A 22,300-nucleotide genomic window follows, 5' to 3' on the forward strand; every position below is an offset into this window, starting at 1 on the left:
GCCATTATCTCAGAAAATTAGAATATTATATAAGACCACCTGAAAAGATGATTTTAAAGTCAGAAATGTTGGTCTACTGAAAAGTATGTACAGTAAATGCACTCAATACTTGGTCAGGGCTGCTTTTGCATGAATTACTGCATCAAGGCGGCATTGCATGGAGGTGGTCAGTCTGTGGCACTGCTGAGGTGTTATGGAAGCCCAGGTTGCTTTGATAGTAGCATTCAGCTCGTCTGCATTGTTGGGTCTGGTGTCTCATCTTCCTCTTGATAATTCCCCATAGATTCTCCATGGTGTTTATTTCAGGGGAGTTTGCTGGCCAGTCAAGCACAGTGATACTGTGGTTATTAACCCCATAGCGACGGCCTAACGTCTCAAGACGTCGGAAAAACAGAGTACTTATTCTGTTCCGACGTCTTGAGACGTCAGGCCGGAAAAAGCTTGTAGCGCCCCCCAGTGATGAAAAATCTCGGGGGTTTCAGCTACCGGAGGTAGCTGAGACCCCCAAGATTATGAATCGGGATGTTTTTTTTGGACCCCGATAATGTGATCGCCGGTATACACGGTATACCGACGTACACATAAAAAAAAAAAATGGCAAATACTGCTGATTTCTTTCTCATCTGACATGATCAAACATGTCAGATGATAAAGAAATATAATCCTCTAGTGCCCCCAAGGCCCCCGGTACCGGAGAGTCCCCCCACCACCCCTACCCCCCTCCGGAGCAGTCAAAATGGCGCCGAAGCGCACAGAAAACTGCAGCCGCCGCCGGCTCTGCATTCCTTTCCCTCCGATCTGAAATGATCAAACATTTCAGATCGCAGGGAAATGTCCTCCCCCTGACCCCTCCTCCGGTCCACCGGAGCCCCCTCCGGTTCTCTAGAGCGTTCCCCCTCCCCCCCCCCTCCGGAGCATGCAAGATTGCGGCGCGCAGCGCACAGCGCGCGGCCACATTCATCCTGCTCTTTCTGCCGCATGTGACACGTCACATGCAGCAGAAAAGTCGTCCCCAGGTCCCCCGGTCAGCCCCGTTACCTAGCTGCTGCTCCGTCCCCGCGATCACTCCGCCTCCTAGAAAGCTGGCGGCGCATGCGCAGACATCGGCTGTCAGCTGGATCCTTGTAAGCAGGGACGCTGACCTTGCTGCTGCGCTGTGGACCGGGGGAGAGTGAGTGCAGTAATCTGCAGCCACACTCCTCACATGGAGAGCCTGCTGTTCTAGAAAATGGGGGGTACGTTCTGTGAGCGTGCCCCTCATATTCTGGAATGAGGTTACTGCAGGTCACTCTGCCCTAAGTTGGACCGGGGCAGTTTGAGTGCAGTATTCTCAGATTACTGCACCCACACTGCTCATGGAGAGCTTGCTCTTCCAGAAAATGGGGGATACGTTCCCTGAACGTGCCTTCCATATTCTAGAAGGTCCAGAGTCGCCGAGGGACCTCCAAAATGGATTACAGCGACCGAAATGTATTTATTTTCAATAAATTGGTGAAAAAGGAATGTTTCGGGGAGGTTTTTTTTTCAAATAAATTTTTTTTTTGTGTTTATTTTTTTCTATTACTGACTGGGTTAGTGATGTCGGGTATCTGTTTAGATGCCGTGACATCACTAACCCCAGGGCTTGATGCCAGGTGACATTACAGCTGGTATCAACCCCGTATATTACCCCGTTTGCCACCGCACCAGGGCGCGGGATGAGCTGGAGCGAAGCGCCAGGATTGGCGCATCTAATGGATGCGCCACTTCTGGGGCGGCTGCGGCCTGCTATTTTTAGGCTGGGAAGAGTCCAATAACCATGGCTCTTCCCACCCTGAGAATACCAGACCCCAGCTGTCCGCTTCACCTTGGCTGGTGATCTAATTTGGGGAGGATCCCACGTTTGTTTTTTTTTTTTTTTAAAAAAAAAAACGCCTGGGGAGCCCTCCAAATTGATCACCAGCCAAGGTGAAGCTGTCAGCTGTGGTTTGCAGGCTACAGCTATCTGCTTTACCCTAGCTGGCTATCAAAAATAGGGGGGACCCCACGTCGTTTATTTTAATTATTAATTTTTTGGGGGGCTAAATACAAGGCTAGGCACCCTTTAGTGCCACATGAAAGGCACTAAAGGGCGCCAGCTTAGAATATGCAGGGGGGTGGGACGTTATATATGTTTGACATCTATCCATTCATCCATTGTAGCATTTTAGGCTATGTGCCCACAATCAGGGTTTGCAGCATTTTGGGCGCAGAGTGTTTTCCCTGCGTCCATAGCGCTGCATTGTGCAGTAGAAGCACAGTGGAAGGATTTTTAGAAATCCTATGCCCAATGTGCTTCTTTTCTCCGCAGCATACACTGACCTGTGGTGCAGCTTCCCGAGCCTCAGCATGTCAATTTATGCTGCGGAGACAAGAGTGTTCTCTGCAGGTAGCATAGAGCTCCACAGCAGCCTGAACCCAAATCGTGGGCATGGGCAGCTGCGTTCTCCCGTGGACAACACTCACATCTCTGCAGGAAGGCTGACACTGTGTACTAGACGCCGTGTCGCTGGATCATGGCCACATAGCCTAAAAGTGAGAAATTTGTTGCTACAGCAACATTTTTGTGAAGTACCTGTGGATTCAAAATGCTTACTATACTCCTGAATAAAATCCAGTTTCCAAAATGGGGTCACTTGTGGGGGGTTTCTGCTGTATAGGTACCCAAGGGGCCCATGCTAATGTGACATGGTGCCCGCAATTTATTTCAACTTTTCTAGAATTCAAATGGTGCTCCTTCCATTCCAAGCCCTCCCATTTATCCAAACAGAGGTTTTTGGCCACATGTGGGGTATCCCTGTGCTCATAAGACATTGGATAACAACCTGTGGGGTCCACGGTTTGTTGTTGCCTCTTGAAAAAGTAAGAAATATGATGCTAAAGCAACATTTTTGTGAAAAAAATGAAAATTTGCAATATGGCAACCTAAGCTTATCAAATTCTGTGAAGTACTCTTGGATTCAAACTGCTCAATATACACCTAGATAAAAGCCTTGAGGTGTCTTGTTTCCAGGGGTCACTTGTGGGGGACCTCCACTGTTTAGGCACCTTAGGGGCTTTCCAAATGCAACATAGCGTCCGCTAATGATTCCAGCCAATTGTGCAGTCAAATGGCGCTCCTTCCCTTCCGAGCCCTGCTGTGCACCTAAACAGTTGATTTTCATCACACATAAGGTATCAGCATACTCAGGAGAAATTGCACAATAAATCTTATGCTGAATTTTTTCCTTTTACACTTGTAAAAAAAAAAAAGCTACCTGGTTGAAGTAACAATTTTGTGGTAAAAATGTATTTTTTTATTTTCACAGCTCAACATTATAAACTTCTGTGAAGCACCTGAGGGTTCAGGGTACTCACCAAATATCTAGATAAATTCCTTCAGGGGTCTATTTTCCAAAATGGGGCCACATGTTGGGGAGCTTCACTGTATAGACACCTCAGGGGCTCTCCTAATGCAACATAGCGTCCGCTATTGATTCCAGCCAATTTTGCAGTCAAATGGCGCTCCTTCCCTTCCGAGCCCTGTTATGCGCCCAAACAGTTGATTTCCACCACATATAAGGTATCGCCAAACTCAGGAGAAATTGCACAATAAATTTCATGGTGATATTTTTTCTGTTACCCTTGTGAAAAAAAAAGCTACCTGGTTGAAATAACAATTTTGTGGTAAAATTTTATTTTTTTACTTTCATGGCTCAACGTTATAAAATTCTGTGAAGCACCTGGGGGTTCACGGTACTCACCAAACATCTAGATAAATTCCTTGAGGGGCCTAGTTTCCAAAATGGGGTCACTTGTGCGGGGTTTCTGCTGTTTAGGTACCTTAGGGGACCTCCAAATGCGACATGGTGCCCGCAATCTTTTTCAGCCAAATTTCCTTTCCAAAATTCAAATATTGCTCCTTTCGTTCCAAGCCCTCCCATTTGTCCAAACAGAGGTTTCAGACCACATGTGAGGTATCACCGCGCTCATAAAAAAGTGGGTAACAAACATTGAGGTCAAATTTTTGGAATTACCTCTTGAAAAAGTGAGAAAATTGATGCTAAAACAACATTTTTGAGAAAATTATTAAAATTTTCAATATGACAACGTAACGTTAACAAAATCTGTGAAGTACCTGTGGATCCAAAATGCTCACTATACCCCTAGATAGAAGCCTTGAGGGGTCTAGTTTCTAAAATGGCATCACTTGTGAGGGGTTTCTTCTGTTTAGGTACCTTAGCGGACCTGTAAATGCAACATGGTGCCCGCAATCTATTTCAGCCAAATTTGCTTTCCAAAATTCAAATATTGCTCCTTCTGTTCCGAGCCCTCCCATTTGTCCAAACAGAGGTTTCTGACCACATGTGGGGTATCAGTGCGTTCATAACAAAGTGGGGAACAAGTTTTGTGGTCCATTTTGTTGTGGTATTTCTTCTAAAAGTGAATAAATTTGGGTTAGAGCAACATTTTTAGGTAAAATTTAATTTTTGCTTTTTTTCATTCCACATTGCTTTTGTTCATGTGAAGCACCTGAAGGGTTAATGAACTTCTTGAATGTGGTTTGAGTACTTTGGGGGGTGCAGTTTTTAGAATGGTGTCACTTTTGGGTATTTTCTGTCATCTAGGCCTATCGAAGTCACTTCAAATATAATGTGGTCCCTAAAAAAATGGTTTTGTAAATTTTGATGTAAAAATGAGAAATCGTTGATAAACTTTGAACTCTTCTAACTTCCTAACAAAAAATAAATTTGTGTCCAAAATTGTGCTTATGTAAAGTAGACATGTGGGAAATGTTATTTATTAACTATTTTGTGTCACAGAAATCTCTGGTTTAACGGTATAAAAATTCAAAAGTTGAAAATTGCTAAATTTTCAAAATTTTTGCCAAAATTCAATTTTTTTCATAAATAAACGCAAAAAATATTGTCCTAAATTTGGTACTAACATGAAGTCCAATATGTGACGAAAAAACAATCTCAGAATCACCGGGATCCGTTGAAGCGTTCCAGAGTTATAACCTCATGAAGTGACACTGGTCAGAATTGCAAAATTTGGTCTGGTCATTAAAGTGAAAATTAGCTCCGTCACTAAGGGGTTAAACCAGGTATTGGTACTTTTGGCAGTGTGGACAGGTGCCAAGTTCTGCTAGAAAATAAAATTTCCATCTCAAAAAGCTTTTCGGTAGAGGGAAGCATGAAGTGCTCTAAAATTTCCTGATAGACGGCTGCACTGACTTTGGTCTTGATAAAACACAGTGGCCCTACACCAGCAGATGACATGGCTCCCCAAACCATCACTGATTGTGGAAACTTCACACTAGACTTCAAGCAGCTTGGATTGTGGCCTCTCCACTCTTCCTCCAGACTCTGTGACCTTTACTTCTAAATGAAATGCAAAATTTACTTTCATCTGAAAACAACACCTTAGACCACTGAGCAGTTTTTTTTTTCTCCTTGGCCCAGATAAGATGCTTCTGGCGTTATTTATTGGTCATGAGTGGCTTGACACAAGGAATGTGACAGTTGTAGCCCATGTCCTGGATACGTCTGTGTGTGGTGGCTCTTGAAGCACTGACTCCACCAGCAGTCCACTTCTTGTGAATCTAACCCAAATCTTTGATTGCCCTTTTCTTAAAAATCCTATCAAGGCTGCGGTTATCCCGATTGCTTGTGCACCTTTTTCTACCACACTTTTTCCTTCCACTCAACTTTCCATTAGTATTCTTGGATACAGCACTCTGAACAGTCAGCTTCTTTAGCAATGACCTTTTGTAGCTTACCCTCCTTGTGGAGTGTATCAATGACTGCCTTCTGGACATCTGTCAAGTCAGTAGTCTTCCCCATGATTGTGTAGCTTACTGAACCAGACTAAGGGCCCATTTTAGACACTTAGGAAGCCTTTGTACAGATGTTTTGTGGAAATTACTCTAATTTTCTGAGATAATGACTGTTGGGTTGTCATTGACTATAAGCCATAATCATCAACACTAACAGAAATAAACACTTGAAATAGATCACTGTGTGTAATGACTATATAATATATGCATTTCCCTTTTGTATTGAATTACTGAAATAAATTAACTTTTTGATGATGTTCTAACTAATTGAGATGAACTTGTAGATACATCAGTCATCTAGAAATCACAGCAACACTCACTGCGGGAAAAATAATGGACATCCAGTTGTTACAGAAGCGGCTACTGAAATAATAATGTACGTATGTAATCATGCACGGTCCGATCTGTATATCCGCAATCACTTTGATAAATGTACAGATCCGTTATAATCCGCGCCAGTATAACACTGCAGTCTATTGCAATGTCCTGAATAAGCAGACCTAGCAACTTCAGGGCCGTGTCAGATAAAAGGATCAGCTGATGGAATGGATAGTGACAGGAAGATCATTGAACTCCTTAACAACTGGCGTCTGTACATTCTCAAATGTGGAACAGAAGCTGAAATAATAGATTCCAATGCATTTCGCTGAACATATACAATTCTGAAGCCCCTATGAGCACATCACGTCTTATAAGGATAAGGATCCCTGCAACACAACAGTACTATCAATGTGCACTGCTAAGGAACAAGGCAACAGCTTACAATGGAGGGTAAATGATCCATTACAAAGCATTTTATAAAAGAGATTATTCTCCACTATCAGAAAGATGTTTCATATTATAGAAAATCTAAACAGTGTTTCACAGCAAAAGCAGTAGATTGGAGGAAAGAGGGGGAGGGTTGCATCAGCCGGACCTTGGGGCAATCAGATTCATTGCAGAGGGCCCAACAACAGAAAAGGGGGTTGTCACATTACACACCCCTCCTAAAAACTAAATATCTACAACTATACCAGAAAGTAATAGTATTCACCAGTGCTCCAAATATTGCACCGAAAGCATCTATCACTATCCCTTATGCATCCTATTTACAGTCAAGCCGTATTTCATATATTCTTACCTGTGAGGCTATGTGCGCACGTTGCGTAAATACATGCAGTTACGCTGCGCTTTGTAGCGCAGCGTAACTGCATGCGTCCTGCGTCCCCTGCACAGTCTATGGAGATTGTGCAGGGGCCGTGCGCACGTGGCGTTTAAGAGCGCAGCGCTTCGGCTACTGCCGAAGCGCTGCGTAAAAAGAAGTGACATGTCACTTCTTCTGTGCGCTTTGCCGGCAGCTCCTGCTCTGTCTATGGGAGGAGCTGCAGGCAGAGCGCATGGAATCGGCTTTCACTACGGACATTTCTGCAGCGATTTAAAGCGCACATGTGCTCTTCAGATCACTGCAGAAATTTCTGCAGTGACTGTACGCAACGTGCGCACATAGCCTGAATTGTTAAAGGGAAACTGGCCGGGAGGATTTTATACCTTAAACTAATAGCATGAATGTACAGAAGCTTTAATGCTGATTAAATCCTTAGCTTGAATGTAGAAATCCGGTTTGCCATTTCACTTAATTCAGCATGCATTGGAAACTGTAAGAAAATGTGCTGCAAGCGCTTTTGGAGGTGGGACATTGCACTTGCAGCTCTCCTGCACTCCCTCCCTAGACCCCACTTGACTCTTATGTCCTAATGAAAGGTCTGAAACAAGAGTCACCTGTCAGAGAAAAAAAAGAAGGCAGGTGGGGGGGGGGGGTGACAGGGAGGAACGGCCGGAGAGCTGCAAGTGCAATGTCCCATTCCAAAGCACTTGCAGGACATTTGCAGATTTCAATGCTGTATTGATGAGAAATGGTAAAATGGATTTCTACACTCAATATATGGATTTAATCAGCAGGTTAGCTCCTGCACGTACCTGCCATGACATATTTCCTGTAAGCAGTTGATTAATACAAATCCTAGTGAAGTCTATGGGTGGAGTGGTACCGTTTCTATTTGTGGAGGCAGACAATATGGCAAGAAAAGACATACAAGCTAGATGATGCTCCCTTAAAAAAAAGTATACAAATTAACTCGCCTCCAAGAGGAAGACAGCTGATTCTCTGCTGCCACCTGTTGCACGCAGCCACTCTATAATAGCAAATGTCTGGCCCTTTAAAAAGCCTTGCCACATGACCCAACTAGGGTCTATTATTTTTGCTTAATATGCCTAGGTCAGAATTGGAGTTCTGAGATCCCAAACTTTCAGCTTAATTCTCACTGTTGTAAATGTAATGCAAAGACTACATTTTCTCAGGTGAAGCGCAGGGTCACAATGTCATGTTTCCCTGCTTTCCCATAACAAAATCCAATTTTGTTTTGCTGAATTATTGGCTCTCATATATGTTGCAGAATGGATAACGAAGGGTAAAAGAGAAATGATGGTGTCCTGCTGCTTTTTATTAGATAAAGCTTGGCCCCATTTTACTTTTTTCAATAGTGTTGGAGTACAAAGCAGATGGTACATAACTAAAGCGAAACTGGCTTTCCTCTAAACTTAGTAAAAAAGCGCCACCTTGTGGTAAAAGTGCTATACAAAAACTGTTGATAACGCTATGATGCCATTGTAGAATTATATATTGGGTAAAAAAAAAAAAATCAAGAAGTCAAAACTATTACTGTACTACCACCATGTCTTCCTGGGTGTATATTACACCTACATATTCTGCAGCATTAGTGAGGGCTTGTTTCACAAGAGCTTACAATCTAAGAAAATATAGGAGTGACAGAAAACAAACAACTTTATCTCCTACCATGGCCATGCCATCTATTAGGTATGACACTAAAGGGCATAGGACCATCGCTAACCAGTATATGTACAGAAACATGTAGGATATATGAAGGATACATGTGTGAGGATACAAAAGATGAGACATTGTTAAATATAGGGATAAGATCAAAGCTATGGATGCAAAGGATACCACTGGTCCTGCAAATCTTTATGCTCATCTCTAGTTAATGTAAAAGTCAGATAGAAATAAGCTTGGATGCTTCATTAAGCAGTAAAGATTGGTAACAAGTTGCAGGATTCAGGGGGAATGTACCACAGGCTTGCTGGAGGAGTGAAGAAATGGAGCGTCAGAATTTAGAAACTGCAGCAATGTGCATGACAAGTAGAGCACCGGGTATGGTGACTATACATTAGGCATGTAGAGACTAAGTTCCACTGTGGGGTGGAGGGTTGCTCAGTATACCAGGTCTAATCCAGGGATGGGGAACCTTTTTTATGTCGGGGGCCATTTGGATATTTCTACCATCATTAGGGGGCCGAACAAAATTATTAACTTGACAATTACCCTGGTATATTTGGTCAATTGTTGTGTGTTTTGTTTGTCTGTTTGGTTTTAATAGTTGACAAATAAAATATCGATTTTAGAGATTTAAATTTATGGTTTAGTCTTATATTTGGTCAAACAATGTATTAACTCATCCCTACTGTGGTGGCTGGAGCGGCTTCTCCTTGGTGCAGCTGTGATGTTAGGTGATATTGATCATGTTGCAGCTCACAACTGCTTTGCCAGGTTTGCCTCAGTCTGGAGCGCAGTTAATTCTTTGTGATAATAAGTTTTGTAAATCATATACATCACCTAGGAGATGCTAGGACTGCGGTATATACACATCACTGGAGATGCTGGGTCTGCAGTATATACATCACAGGAGATACTGAGGCATATACATCAAGGAGGGACGGGGACATATACATCACAGGAAAAGCAGGGTGCATATACATCACAGGAGACACTGGGGACATATAAATCACTGGATAGGGCTGGCAAGCGATTGATATTTTGTTACATAACAAAAAATATAAATGGCTATGATTCACTGTTAGCAAAAACACGTAATGCAGTCTATTAAATTTGCCTTCTTTTCATTATGTACACATATCTCATATGTAAACAGAAACAGGAGCACAGTCTACATTGGTGCTGGGGGCATATACAAAACTGAGGAGGGCTCGGGTCATATACAACACTGGGGGCATATACAGTACTGGGGAAAGTGGTGGCATATACAGCACTGGAGAAAAGTGGGGACACGTACAGCACTGAGGACAGTTGAGATCATAGACAACACTGAGGACAATGGGGGCATACAAAGCACTGGGGAGGTGAGGGCTCGCTCTCCTCATCTGTGAGATGGGAGCTCATCACGTGCTAGCAACGCCTACTATGTACATCCTCACGCTGGCCAGTGCCAACTTTCAATGCATGTGCATGCAGTGTTCAGTAGTGCACTGCACGATTGTGCTCACTGTGCAACTCTGGGTTTAAAGGGCCAGTACACTGAAAAATGTGGCCATCAGCCCAATCACTACTGTCCTCGGGAATTTGCCCGGGGGCCGCAGAAAAGACCATCGAGGGCCGCATATGGCCATAGGGCCTGAAGTTCCCCGCCCCTGGTCTAATCCCTCAATATAAGGAGTGATAAGTGAATATACTTACACTGTGAGCCAAAGCATGAATATCTACATTGCCGTGGACCGTCCCCAGACACACCACTTTGCCTCCCTGGGTACGAATGTGAACATTGTGACCCTGAAATAGCACATGGAGAAAAAATGAAGACATACGGGTCAGTACACAAATATTCAGGGCTCAATGAAAAATACATAGTTTCACCATAATAGATATATTTTTTAAAGCAAGTGTGAATGAATCAGATGCCTGTACATCTATGTTGTGTGTTCTTCTGGTCTTCCATGTTTGAATATCCAAATTATACATAGGAGGAATTGTATTTATAATACCCTTTATTTTACAATAATCAAATTTCTATAATTAGTGATGAGTGGACCCGGACTGTAAAAGTCCGGATCCACGCAATTTCAAAGGTACCTGGGTGCCGGATCCGGGATTCCGGGTGTTTGATCTGGATCCGTCACTCAAGAAATTAAAAAAAAAAAAATAATAAAAAGGAAAAATAAAGAAAATAAGAATGAAGTGAGCGCTTCATACTTACCGAGGCTCTGTCATGGCGGCAAACTGCTTCTAGGTCGCATATTCACTTCCGATGTCGCACATTAGGGTCATCTCATATGCACTGCTTTCCCTGCTCTCCCCACCCACCGGCCGTTCTGGCGTCTGTGAGTGGCTGCAGTCAGATGTGTCCCCAGCCTGTGTGACAGCGTCTGACTGCAACCACTCACAGGAGCTGTATCGTGGTATAAAAATAAATAAATAAAACAAATGGCATAGGGTCCCCCATATCATGATACCCAGCACAGATAAAGCCCATGGCTACAGGCTGATGAAGCACTTGTTAGTGCGAAACGGCCGGCGTTTAGGCTCTGCCTGCATCCCTCTGCATATAAGTTTTTAACTATGTGAAATATGGAAGGTTTTAAATCGGTGAGTGCCACCAATTTCTCATGAACTGTTTTCAGAAATAGTCAGCATATTCTTTTGGAAGTTTCTATGTCTCACACTGACTTCTATAAAGATTGACCAGGCATAGAAAGCCAGCTCACTGCGAGTAACCAGGGCTAAAAAGATCAAGATCAAAAAGGAACTCTTTTAGGTATGTGCATACTAAAAACATGTCCCTTGACTTTGATAAAACCTGACATCATTAGGTGCGGATTACATGCGTTTTTTTTTATAAAATTCTGCCATGGAAATGCACGAGAAACGCATGCGCGCTTTTTACCTGTAGATTTTCCGTATCTAATGCAAGTTTATACCGTAAGTAAAATCTGTACAAAACAAAAAATTAACATGTGGCGGATTTGAGAAACGCACCACAGGTCAGTTTATGCAACATAAAAAAAAAAACACAGCAGACATGAGATTTCTAGAAATCCCATACACTTTGCTGGAACTGTAAAGGGGGCTTTACATGCAGCGACATTGTTGGCGATGTCGCTAGCGTTCGCACTCGCCCCCGTCGTTTGTGCGTCACGAGAAAATCGCTGCCCGTGGTGGACAAAATCGCTAGTACCCATCACACACACCTTCCTAGTGACGTCGCTGTGGCCGGCGAACTGCCTCTTTTCTAAGGGGGCGGCGTCACAGCGACGTCACATGGCGGGCGCCCAATAAAAGAAGAGGGGCGGAGAGCAGCTGCACGAAAGTCATGCCCACCTCGTTGCTGGAGGACGCAGGTACGGTGTTGTTCGTCGTTCCTGGGGTGTCACACGTAGCGATGTGTGCTGCCTCAGGAACGACGAACAACCTGCGTCCAAAATTAGCAATGATATTTGGGAAATGGACGACGTGTCAACAATTAACGATTTGGTGAGTATTTTGCATCGTTTGCGGTCGCTCGTACATGTCACACGCAACGACGTCGCTAACGAGGCCGGATGTGCGTCACAAATTCCGTGACCCCAACGACATCTCGTTAGCGATGTCATTGCGTGTAAAGCGGCCTTAAGACACTGCATTTTTGACACATTGAAAACACGCAGCGTCAAAAACTCACCAAATACTGATCATGGGAATGTAGCCTAAAAGGGTGCACATACGGTGCAGACATTTTTGTTGCAAATACTCAACGTGTGCACGAAGCTTTATTGCTGTAGGTTAAGTACTGGGCATGAGAAGTCATATATTGTCATGTGGCAGATTGACTGCAGCAGTTCAGTCCACACAATGGGCATGGATTTCAGAAACCTCATTTCAGATGAATGAGACAGTGAAATGGGAATGTAATATCCCTTAATGAGCCCACACAACATATGTGCAGTTTTCTAGATGATCCCTACTGCGTTTATTTTCTGTGGGTCTCCAGCTTCTTTGCTTGCAGAACATCTGGCCCCCTTCTGCGGCTCCTCACTTTCCAGGATCTGCTTTCTCATGGCCAGTTAGCTGTGCAGTAACCTTTAGCACACATACACACATCATGGACTCCATCCAACGTTTGTTTTTCACAAATCTCTTGCGGTGGATGAAACAAGTTACTCAGCCAGTAAGTGTGACATGTCACTGCCCTTTACTATGCCTGCTCTAATCTTACCCAGAGGACTGCAGAGAGGCAAAACTACAGCACATAAATCTAGAGCGAGCTCCTTCACATATCATTGTAATAGTATTTCACTATTAATCACAAGGGTTGGATTTAACTATTTATGCTCTGGAATAGAGTTGGAGCAGATTGATTTGCTGGACTCTGGTCCATTGGCCAGGTCCGTAGTCTCTGGCAGCTGGGTAAGAGTCTTGTGAACTTCATACCTTTTTGGATCCCGGGCACGGCTTTTGATTAATTATCCAAAGTCATTGGTGTGTCACATCACAATGATGACATTGTGTCACACTGGCTAATGAAGAGCCGCACCAGAGATCGGTGAAGGTAGAAGATTTGCAATCCTCCAGTCCAACAGCCAGATGTTTGTGTCCCGATGAAGAAACCAGAGGGTTTGTAAATGCATAGGCACAAACCACATGTCATCCACTCCTTACCTGGTGAAACTGTTTTGCATGATCAGCAGTGCGGAAGCTGTTTTGGGAGGCCAGTGTACTAAAAGGGTCTCTGTCAGTAGGATCAACCCTCCTATACTGTCTATATGGTCATTCGTCATAGAACGTTGGATCAAATGATACCATGTTATCAACGATCCGATGTCTTATTCCAGAGATATCCACATTTTTCTTACTATTCAAATGAACTGTTAAGATCTATGGGCTGAACGTGAATCTCCCTGAGAATCTGCCTCCAGAGCTTTTTTTAAATGAAAGGAGGCGTTACCAGTCGGAGACATGTAATGACTGACAGTCTGTTCTCCTGATTTATATGTCTGATACTGCTAATGGATTTAAAACAATCTCTGGAAGCAGATTCTCATGCAGAACAGTGTCTGGCCCTTAAGGGTGCTTTACACGGTGCGACATCGCTAACGATATATCGTCAGGGTCACGTTGTTAGTGACGCATATCTGGCGCCGTTAGCGACATTGCAGCGTGTGGCACCAAGGAGCGACGATCAACGAGCGCAAAAACTTTAAAAATTGTTGCTCGTTGACACGTCGCTCCTTTTCCAAATATCGTTGCTGCTGAGTACGATGTTGTTCGTCGTTCCTGCGGCAGCACACACCGCTATGTGTGACACCGCAGGAACGAAGAAACATCTCCTTACCTGCGTCCACCGGCAATGAGAAAGGAAGGAGGTGGGCGGCATGTTCCGGCCGCTCATCTCCGCCCCTCCTCTGCTATTAGACGGCTGCCGTGTGACACCGCACGAACCACCCCTTTAGAAAGGAGGCGGATCGCCAGCCATAGCGGCGTCACAGGGAGGGTAAGTCCGTGTGATAGGTGTTAGCGATGTTGTGCGCCACGGGCAGCTACTTGCCCGTGACGCACAACCGACGGGGGCGGGTACGCTCGCTAGAGATATCAGTACCGATATCGCAGCATGTAAAGTACCCTTTAGATCGTAACAGCTCTTTACATATAGCAAAATGTGCATTTCCCCAGAATAAGATGTCCAGATTACTTGTAAAGTACAATCTATAGTCTGCAGAGTCCAGAAGATGGGAAAATTGAGGACTCCCCAACCCTTGCCTTTAGAATCCTTTTAGACTTATAAGTAAACCCTTTATTAGCCAAAGAAAATAGAGCCAGAAAAGAGATGGAAAACAAGCAGATGAGAGATAATTATCCCCACCATGATGCACTGAGCACCCGTGCTTGAACATTCATTCTGTGCTGCCACAGACCCTTTAGTAATTATGAAGTGCTTACCTTGACAGACTGCAGAACGCTGCTCCCTTTCTCCGTTTCTATTTGGCAATTGTCGCATTCAATCTTTTTTACGTTCACACTGCCGTAACCCATGGTTTTAATGTTCACATCTGCAACACAAATATCAACGTTACAAGTTAACAGCAGCACCTTTGCCATTTTGCAACAGTTCTAATGTCACTTTCCCCCAGTTGATTGATTGCTCTCAGTGAGAGAAACAAAATTGTAATTTTGTAGTTGTGATACCTAACTAAAATAAAATAAAGAGGATGTTACAAAGCAAGCTTTCGAGACATCTCAGGTCTCTTCATCAGGCATGGTATGACAAAATATCTGAAGAAACACAAATATATACACAAACAGAGCAGAGGGATGGCATAATAAAAGAACATTTAATTAAACAAACACTGAGCTTAAAGAGTGAATCCTTAATTAGCTTTGATTAGTGGTGTGAGTTTTATTGTCCCACTATCCATGTAAGATCAGAGGTCTGGTGACCTCACCCTGACCCCTCAGATTTTGTAGTGTGTCATAAATCCTCCTGACTGAGTCCCGGTTGGAGAGAGTAAAGGTACCGTCACACTAAGCAACTTACCAGCGATCCCAACAACGATAGGGATCGCTGGTAAGTTGCTAGGAGGTTGCTGGTGAGATGTCACACTGCGACGCTCCAGCGATCCCACCAGCAACCTGACCTGGCAGGGATCGCTGGAGCGTGGCTACACGAGTTGCTGGTGAGCTCACCAGCAACCAGTGACAAGCCCCCAGCGCCACGTGGAAGATGCTGTGCTTGGTAACTAAGGTAAATATCGGGTAACCAACCCGATATTTACCTTGGTTACCAGTGCACGGAGCTACAGAACAGCAGAGAACAGGGAGCAGCGCACACTGAGCGCTGGCTCCCTGCTCTCCTAGCTACAGCACACATCGGGTTAATTACCTGATGTGTCCTGCAGCTACATGTGCACAGAGCAGGGAGCAGCGCACACTGAGCGCTGGCTCCCTGCTCTCCTAGTTACAGCACACATGGGGTTAATTACCCGATGTGTGCTGCAGCTACATGTGCACAGAGCAGGGAGCAGCGCACACTGCTTAGCGCTGGCTCCTTGCTCTCCTAGTTACAGCACACATCGGGTTAATTAACCCGATGTGTCCTGCAGCTACATGTGCAGAGAGCAGGAGCCGGCACTGACAGTGAGAGCGGCGGAGGCTGGTATCAAAGGTAAATATCGGGTAACCAAGGACAGGGCTTCTTGGTTACCCGATGTTTACATTGGTTACCAGCCTCCGCAGAAGCCGGCTCCTGCTGCCTGCACATTTAGTTGTTCCTGTCTCGCTGTCACACACAGCGATCTGTGCTTCACAGTGGGACAGCAACAACTAAAAAATGGCCCAGGACATTCAGCAACAACCAACGACCTCACAGCAGGGGCCAGGTTGTTGCTGGATGTCACACACAGCAACATCGCTAGCAACGTCACAAAAGTTGTTCGTTGCTAGCGATGTTGCTTAGTGTGACGGGGCCTTAAGGCGGGCTTTGCACGTTGCGACATCGCAAGCCGATGCTGCGATGTCGCACGCGATATTGTACCTGCGACGGGGGCGGGGACTATCTTGTGAAAGCTGGCGTAGCGAAAATTATCGCTACGCCAGCTTCACATGCACTCACCTGCCCTGCGACCGTCGCTCTGGCCGGCGACCCGCCTCCTTCCTAAGGGGGCGGGTCGTGCGGCGTCATAGCGACGTCACACGGCAGGCAGCCAATAGCGGCAGAGGGGCGGAAATGAGCAGGATGTAAACATCCCGCCCACCTCCTTCCTTCCGTATAGCCGCCGGCGGCAGGTAAGGAGATGTTCCTCGCTCCTGCGGCTTCACACACAGCAATGTGTGCTCCCGCAGGAACGAGGAACAACATCGTACCTGTCGCTGCACCGGCATTATGGAAATGTCGGTGAATGCAACGATGATATGATAACGACGTTTTTGCGCTCGTTCATCGTATCATCTAGCATTTACACAGAACGATGTCGAAAGTGATGCCGGATGTGCGTCACTTTCGATTTGACCACACCGACATCGCACGTGCGATGTCGCAACGTGCAAAGCTGCCCTAAGGCAATGTGCGCACGTGTGCGCTCTGCACCGCACCTAAAAGGTGCGCTTCAGAACGCAGCTGAAAAGCTCCGTTCTGAAGCGCATGGTGTCGGCAGAGAACGTGCACTCTGCATGCAGCTCCTGCCATAGACAGAGCAGGGGATGCCGGCAAAGCGCACGGAAGAAGTGACATGTCACTTCTTAGAACGCGCGCTCCGGGCAGCAGCCGAAGCGCTGCGCTCTAAGACGCCACGTGCGCACGGCCCCTGCACAATCTCCATAGATTGTGAAGGGGACGCAGGACGCATGCAGTTACTCTGCGCTGCAGAGCGCAGCGTAACTGCATGAGTTACGCATACGTGCGCACATAGCCTTAAACATTGTAATGAATTTGTATTCCTAGACCCTTATGATTTTGTGATCTGAAGTTGCCTTTTAATATGACAACTTTCATGTGGTTTATGTTGTGTCTTGGAGCACAGAAACGTTTGGCCACAGGTAAATGTTTTTTTTCTCTGTAATTGTGTGGCAGTGAAATCTCAGTTTTGCTTTCAGTCTCTGTCCGGTTTCTCCAACATAGAGGCCCCCAATAGGACATATAGTGCACAGGATTAAGCACACCCCATTAGAAGAGGAACAAGTGAATGTCCCAGGAATTTTATAGTCCTTCTGTGAATTAGGGATCTGCATCCGGTCTTTGGTCTCTACATGAGAGCAGGTTTTGCAGCTCTTTACATTGCAAGGATAAGTTCCTCTTGGTGTGTCTGAGGGCACTGAGCTTCGGATCATGATACGCCTTAAATTAGGAGGTTGTCTGTAACATAGCAATCAGTTGTTACATACACACCGGACGGACTTGCTTTTCTTTACATATTTCAGGTGACTTTTTCCCCCCATTGACTGAATGAGTAAAACTGCACTGAAAACACATGATCCCGAGTGGGGCTGTTGTGTAGTTCACTGAACATAGTTTCATTAGTGCTATGGGGAGAAAGCACCACAGGGGCAGCAGGACTGGTGTTGAACTCTCATACCTGACCAATTTCTGGTATATCCTTGTGGCCAGTTGTTAATTACAGGTCAGTACCATTGGGAAGTGTTTACTTGCTATTTATTTATTGTCAATTAATAGAGCATAGCTATGAATAGTGACTCCAGGAAAGTGGCATCCTCACATAGGAGTTCAGCCTGAAGTCCTGTCTCATCCCAGACTTATGCTTCAGACTGTTCTCCATACTTTACACTGCATGTCTACCTCCACACATTGGTTGCTATATGGCATGAAGCTTGGGCGTGGAGTGCTGATTCATTATGCAAAGGCAAAATCATTCTAAATGATAAACAATTAAACTAGCAGATTGTAAACTAGGCCTGTCAAGTAATTGGGCCATGCAGCGCACCAATCAGGCAACACAGCGTACCACTTGGGTAATCGGGCCACGCGGCGCACCACTCGGGTAATCGGGCCACGTGGCGCACCACTCGGGTAATCGGGCCACGCGGAGCACCACTCGGGTAATCGGGCAACGCGGCGCACCACTCGGGTAATCGGGCCACGTGGCGCACCACTCGGGTAATCGGGCCACGTGGCGCACCACTCGGGTAATCGGGCCACGTGGCGCACCACTCGGGTAATCGGGCCACGCGGAGCACCACTCGGGTAATCGGGCCACGGACCACTCAGGTAACACTGTTCTACGTATTTTTAAAACTTGTCAGGTTCAGTTATGAAAGCAGACATTTCTCAATGATTTGACCTCCTGAAATAAACTCTGACAATGAAAATTTTTAGTTGGCTCTTTTTTCTACGAGATCAAAGAGTTTTTCATTTACTGCTGCATATAATTAAATGTATTAAAGTTTCAGCACTTTCAAACATTATTTTTGAAAATATAAAGATGCTGAATATTTGCAAATTTTCTGATATTTATTTAGAGGAAACGTAGCAACAATTCAAATAGCTAAAACATGTCTAAACAGTAAACACTATTGCGAATTATAAACACAGAACTTGTACTGCAAATTTGGCCCTCATTCAGTGACACTCTTCTTTGCTCGTCTCTTGTACTCCTGCATTGGATCATCTCTTACAATTGTCTAAAGGTGGCTTTACACGCTACGACATTGCTAAAGCGATCTCGTTGGGGTCACGGAATTTGTGACGCACATCCGGCCGCGTTAGCGATGTCGTTGTGTGTGACACCTATGAGCGATTTTGAATCGTCGCAAAAACGTTCAAAATCGCTCATCGGTGACATGCCCCCCTCTTCCCAATTATCGTTGCTGCTGCAGTAACGATGTTGTTTGTCGTTCCTGCGGCAACACTCATCGCTCCGTGTGACACCGCTGGAACGACAAACATCTGCTTACCTGCGTCCACCGGGAAAGGAGGAAGGAAGGAGGTGGGCGACATGTTCCGGCCGCTCATCTCCGCCCCTCCTTTTCTATTGGGCGGCGGTTCAGTGACGCAGCTGTGATGTCGCTGTGACGGTGAACGAACCACCCCCTTAGAAATAATAAGCAGCGATCACCACATATCGTTACAACGACGGGGGCGGGTGCTATCACGCTCGACATCGCTAGCAATTGCTAGCGATGTGGAAGAGTGTAAAGCGGCCTTTACAGTAATCTGTCTGCAAGCATTGGTGAAATTCATCTTCCTTGATAGCTTTTCTCCCTAGTTGGAATATCTTGGTGAAATCTCTCACTGCACTCGTCGCTCACTGCTGTGCAGTTTGGTGGAAAATAGTCTAGATGCGAATGTAAGAAATTAATCTGTGAGGACATGTTACAGGCAAGATCCTTGTATGTTTTGAGAAGATTGTCCACCAACTCTTTAGAGTTATCTGCGATTGAGTTTCCTCAAAAATGAAATACCACTAATATGAATATTACCTGAGAAGCCTTTTCCTTGCCCTACAACAAACGGAGAAACTCCTTATCTTGAAAAATCTTACGAATCTGAGGTCCAATAAAGATTCCTTCCTTCATCTTTGGTTCTCTCAGCCTTGGAAATTTATCAGTGAAATACTTGTATGATTTGCACTTTTATCCAGTTCTTCTTTAGGTCCAACTTGACATGCAAGGGTGGTAACAAAATCTTATGTGGGTCAGCAAGCGCTGCATGCAGGACATTTTTACTCCCTCGACAAAGTCAATGTCGGAGAGGCCTGTCTTTTATTGTAGTGATATTCTCTGGCACGACTATCACACTCACACAGAAAGTGTATTCACACTGGAAACCAAGTAAGAGGACAACCACCTTTAGGTCACCACAGAGCAGCCACAAATGTTGGTGATAGTTCAGGCACCTCAACAGCTGTTTCATGTTGTCATAGGTTTCTTTCATGTGACTAAAGCCCGCTTTACACGCTGCAATGTATCTTACAATGTGTCGGCGGGGTCACGTCATAAGTGACGCACATCCGGCATTGTAAGGTACATTCCAGTGTGTAACAGCTACGTGCGATTGCGATTGAACGGTAAAACGTTCATCGCATACACATCGTACCTTTCTCTAGAATTGCACGTCAGATTGTTCATCGTACCCAGGGTAGCACACATCGCAGTGTGTGACACCCCGGGAACGATGAACAGATCTTACCTACGTCCTGCGGCTCCCAGCCCACAATGCGGAAGGAAGGAGGTGGGTGGGATGTTTACGGCCCGCTCAGCTCCGCCCCTCCTCTTCCATTGGCCGGCTGCCGCGTGACGTCGAACGTCCCTCCCACTCCAGGAAGTGGACGTTCGCCGCCCACATCGAGGTCATATGGAAGGTAAGTATGTGTGACGGGGGTTAATCGTTTGTGCGGCACGTTCAACAAATTGAACGTGCCACACATACGATGGGGGAGTTGCAAATCGCATACGATATCGTATGCGAAATTGCAACGTGTAAAGCAGGCTTAACACAAGGGAATTGAAGTTAGCGCATTGCCATTATGCAGCAAGACGGCTTTTAGGCTTTTTTGGATGAATTGATGAAGAGCATCCATTTTTCTAGACTATAGGGTGCTTTACACGCTGCGACATCGCTTGCGATTGCTAGCGATGTCGAGCGCGATAGCCCCCGCCCCCGTCGTTGGTGCGACATTTGGTGATCGCTGCCGTAGCGAACATTATCGCTACGGCAGCATCACACGCACATACCTTGTCAGCGACGTCGCTGTGACTGGCGAACAATCCCTCCCTCAAGGGGGAGATGCGCTCAGCGTCACAGCGACGTCACCGCGACGTCACTAAACGGCCGTCCAATAGAAGCGGAGGGGCGAAGATTAGCGGGACGTAACATCCCGCCCACCTCCTTCCTACCGCATTGCCAGTGGACGCAGGTAAGGAGATGTTTGTCGTTCCTGCGGTGTCACACACAGCGATGTGTGCAGCCGCAGGAACGACAAACAACCTGCAGCAGCAGCGATATTGAGGAAATGAACAACGTGTCAATAAGCAACGATTTTTCACGTTTTTGTGCTCGTTTGTGTCACACGCTGCGATGTCGCTACCAGCGCCGGATGTGCGTCACTAACGTCGTGACCCCGACGATATATCGGTAGCGATGTCGCAGTGTGTAAAGCACCCTTATGACTTATCTTCATTAAACTGTTGATGTTGTTGCATGCCACAAGATCGCCGTCCATGAACAAATATTGGACAAGACTTTTATCATGGCTGTGGAACAAAGAAGTCCAAATATCGCTCACTACGAGATTCCATTACTGGGGTCTGGAACCTAAGAGCTCAGCCTTACTCTGAGCAGATCCAAATCTCTAATAAGATCGTTCAGTTCACCTTGTGGTATAAGGTGGGGTTCAGTTGAGGTTGCTGACAGAATGTCCGGGTTGTGAGAAGAAGATGCTTCATGACACCAAGCGCCCTCTTTTTCCTCACTTGACTCAACTGAAAATGTTTCTGGTGCTTTTGGAGCTGGCTCTTCTGTATGTGGTACCGGACATATTGCAGATAGAATGTTTTGATACTGTAAAGTTCACTTCTTCCTTGATACTCCTTTCCTAATAAGAGGCACCATGAAGAAATAGAAATTGGTAGCGTGATCTGCTGGCTCTCTCCAGATCACTGGGACTGCAGAAGACAGATTGTTTCTTTCCATGCGACCACTGGGTAAGATGTAACTCTTGTCCTGATCTCCTATTCTACAGCTAAAATACAGGTTGTAGGCTTTCCTTATCATGGTAGTGAAAATTCGATTTTAGTGACACAAAAGTGACTTTTCCGCGTATGTAGAAAAAATTATCCGCTTTGTTAATGCAAGAACAAGGCATATCTGAAAGTACATATAGAAAAATGTCAAAATGCCAACAAACTAAGCTAAGAAATCCTACAACTGTATACCTTACACTGAAAGCATTTATAAAAAATGGGTGATACAACTGTAATTAGGATTACCTGATCGGAGCTGAGTTGGGATTATTTGATTGGTCACCCTAAAATGATAGAATACTAAAGGTGCTAACAATGCAATAATGATGAAATAATAAAAATGCAATTTTTCTATAAACCTGCATGAAAGATGTCATAAGTAATTACAACCTCCTCTGCATCTTACAAATCAGAGGCAATCAGAAAAGTTAAGCATCATATTCCTTTTCAGCACC

The 22,300-nt window shown here is 45.2% G+C and overlaps 1 protein-coding gene across 2 annotated transcripts in view; it reads right to left on the bottom strand.

Moving 5' to 3' along the window:
• Window positions 1-22,300, bottom strand: part of FAM185A (family with sequence similarity 185 member A) — a 105,559-nt gene that overhangs the window by 78,022 nt on the left and 5,237 nt on the right. For both annotated transcript variants that reach the window (XM_075342572.1, XM_075342571.1), the window contains exons 2-3: window positions 14,595-14,704; window positions 10,362-10,454 (exon numbers count right to left, since the gene is read on the bottom strand). In XM_075342572.1, the coding sequence (XP_075198687.1) occupies window positions 10,362-10,454; window positions 14,595-14,704 (203 nt within the window). The remainder of the gene's footprint in view (window positions 1-10,361; window positions 10,455-14,594; window positions 14,705-22,300) is intronic.

The sequence above is a fragment of the Anomaloglossus baeobatrachus genome, chromosome 4 (genome assembly GCF_048569485.1).
Source record: "Anomaloglossus baeobatrachus isolate aAnoBae1 chromosome 4, aAnoBae1.hap1, whole genome shotgun sequence".
Lineage (NCBI taxonomy): Eukaryota > Metazoa > Chordata > Amphibia > Anura > Aromobatidae > Anomaloglossus > Anomaloglossus baeobatrachus.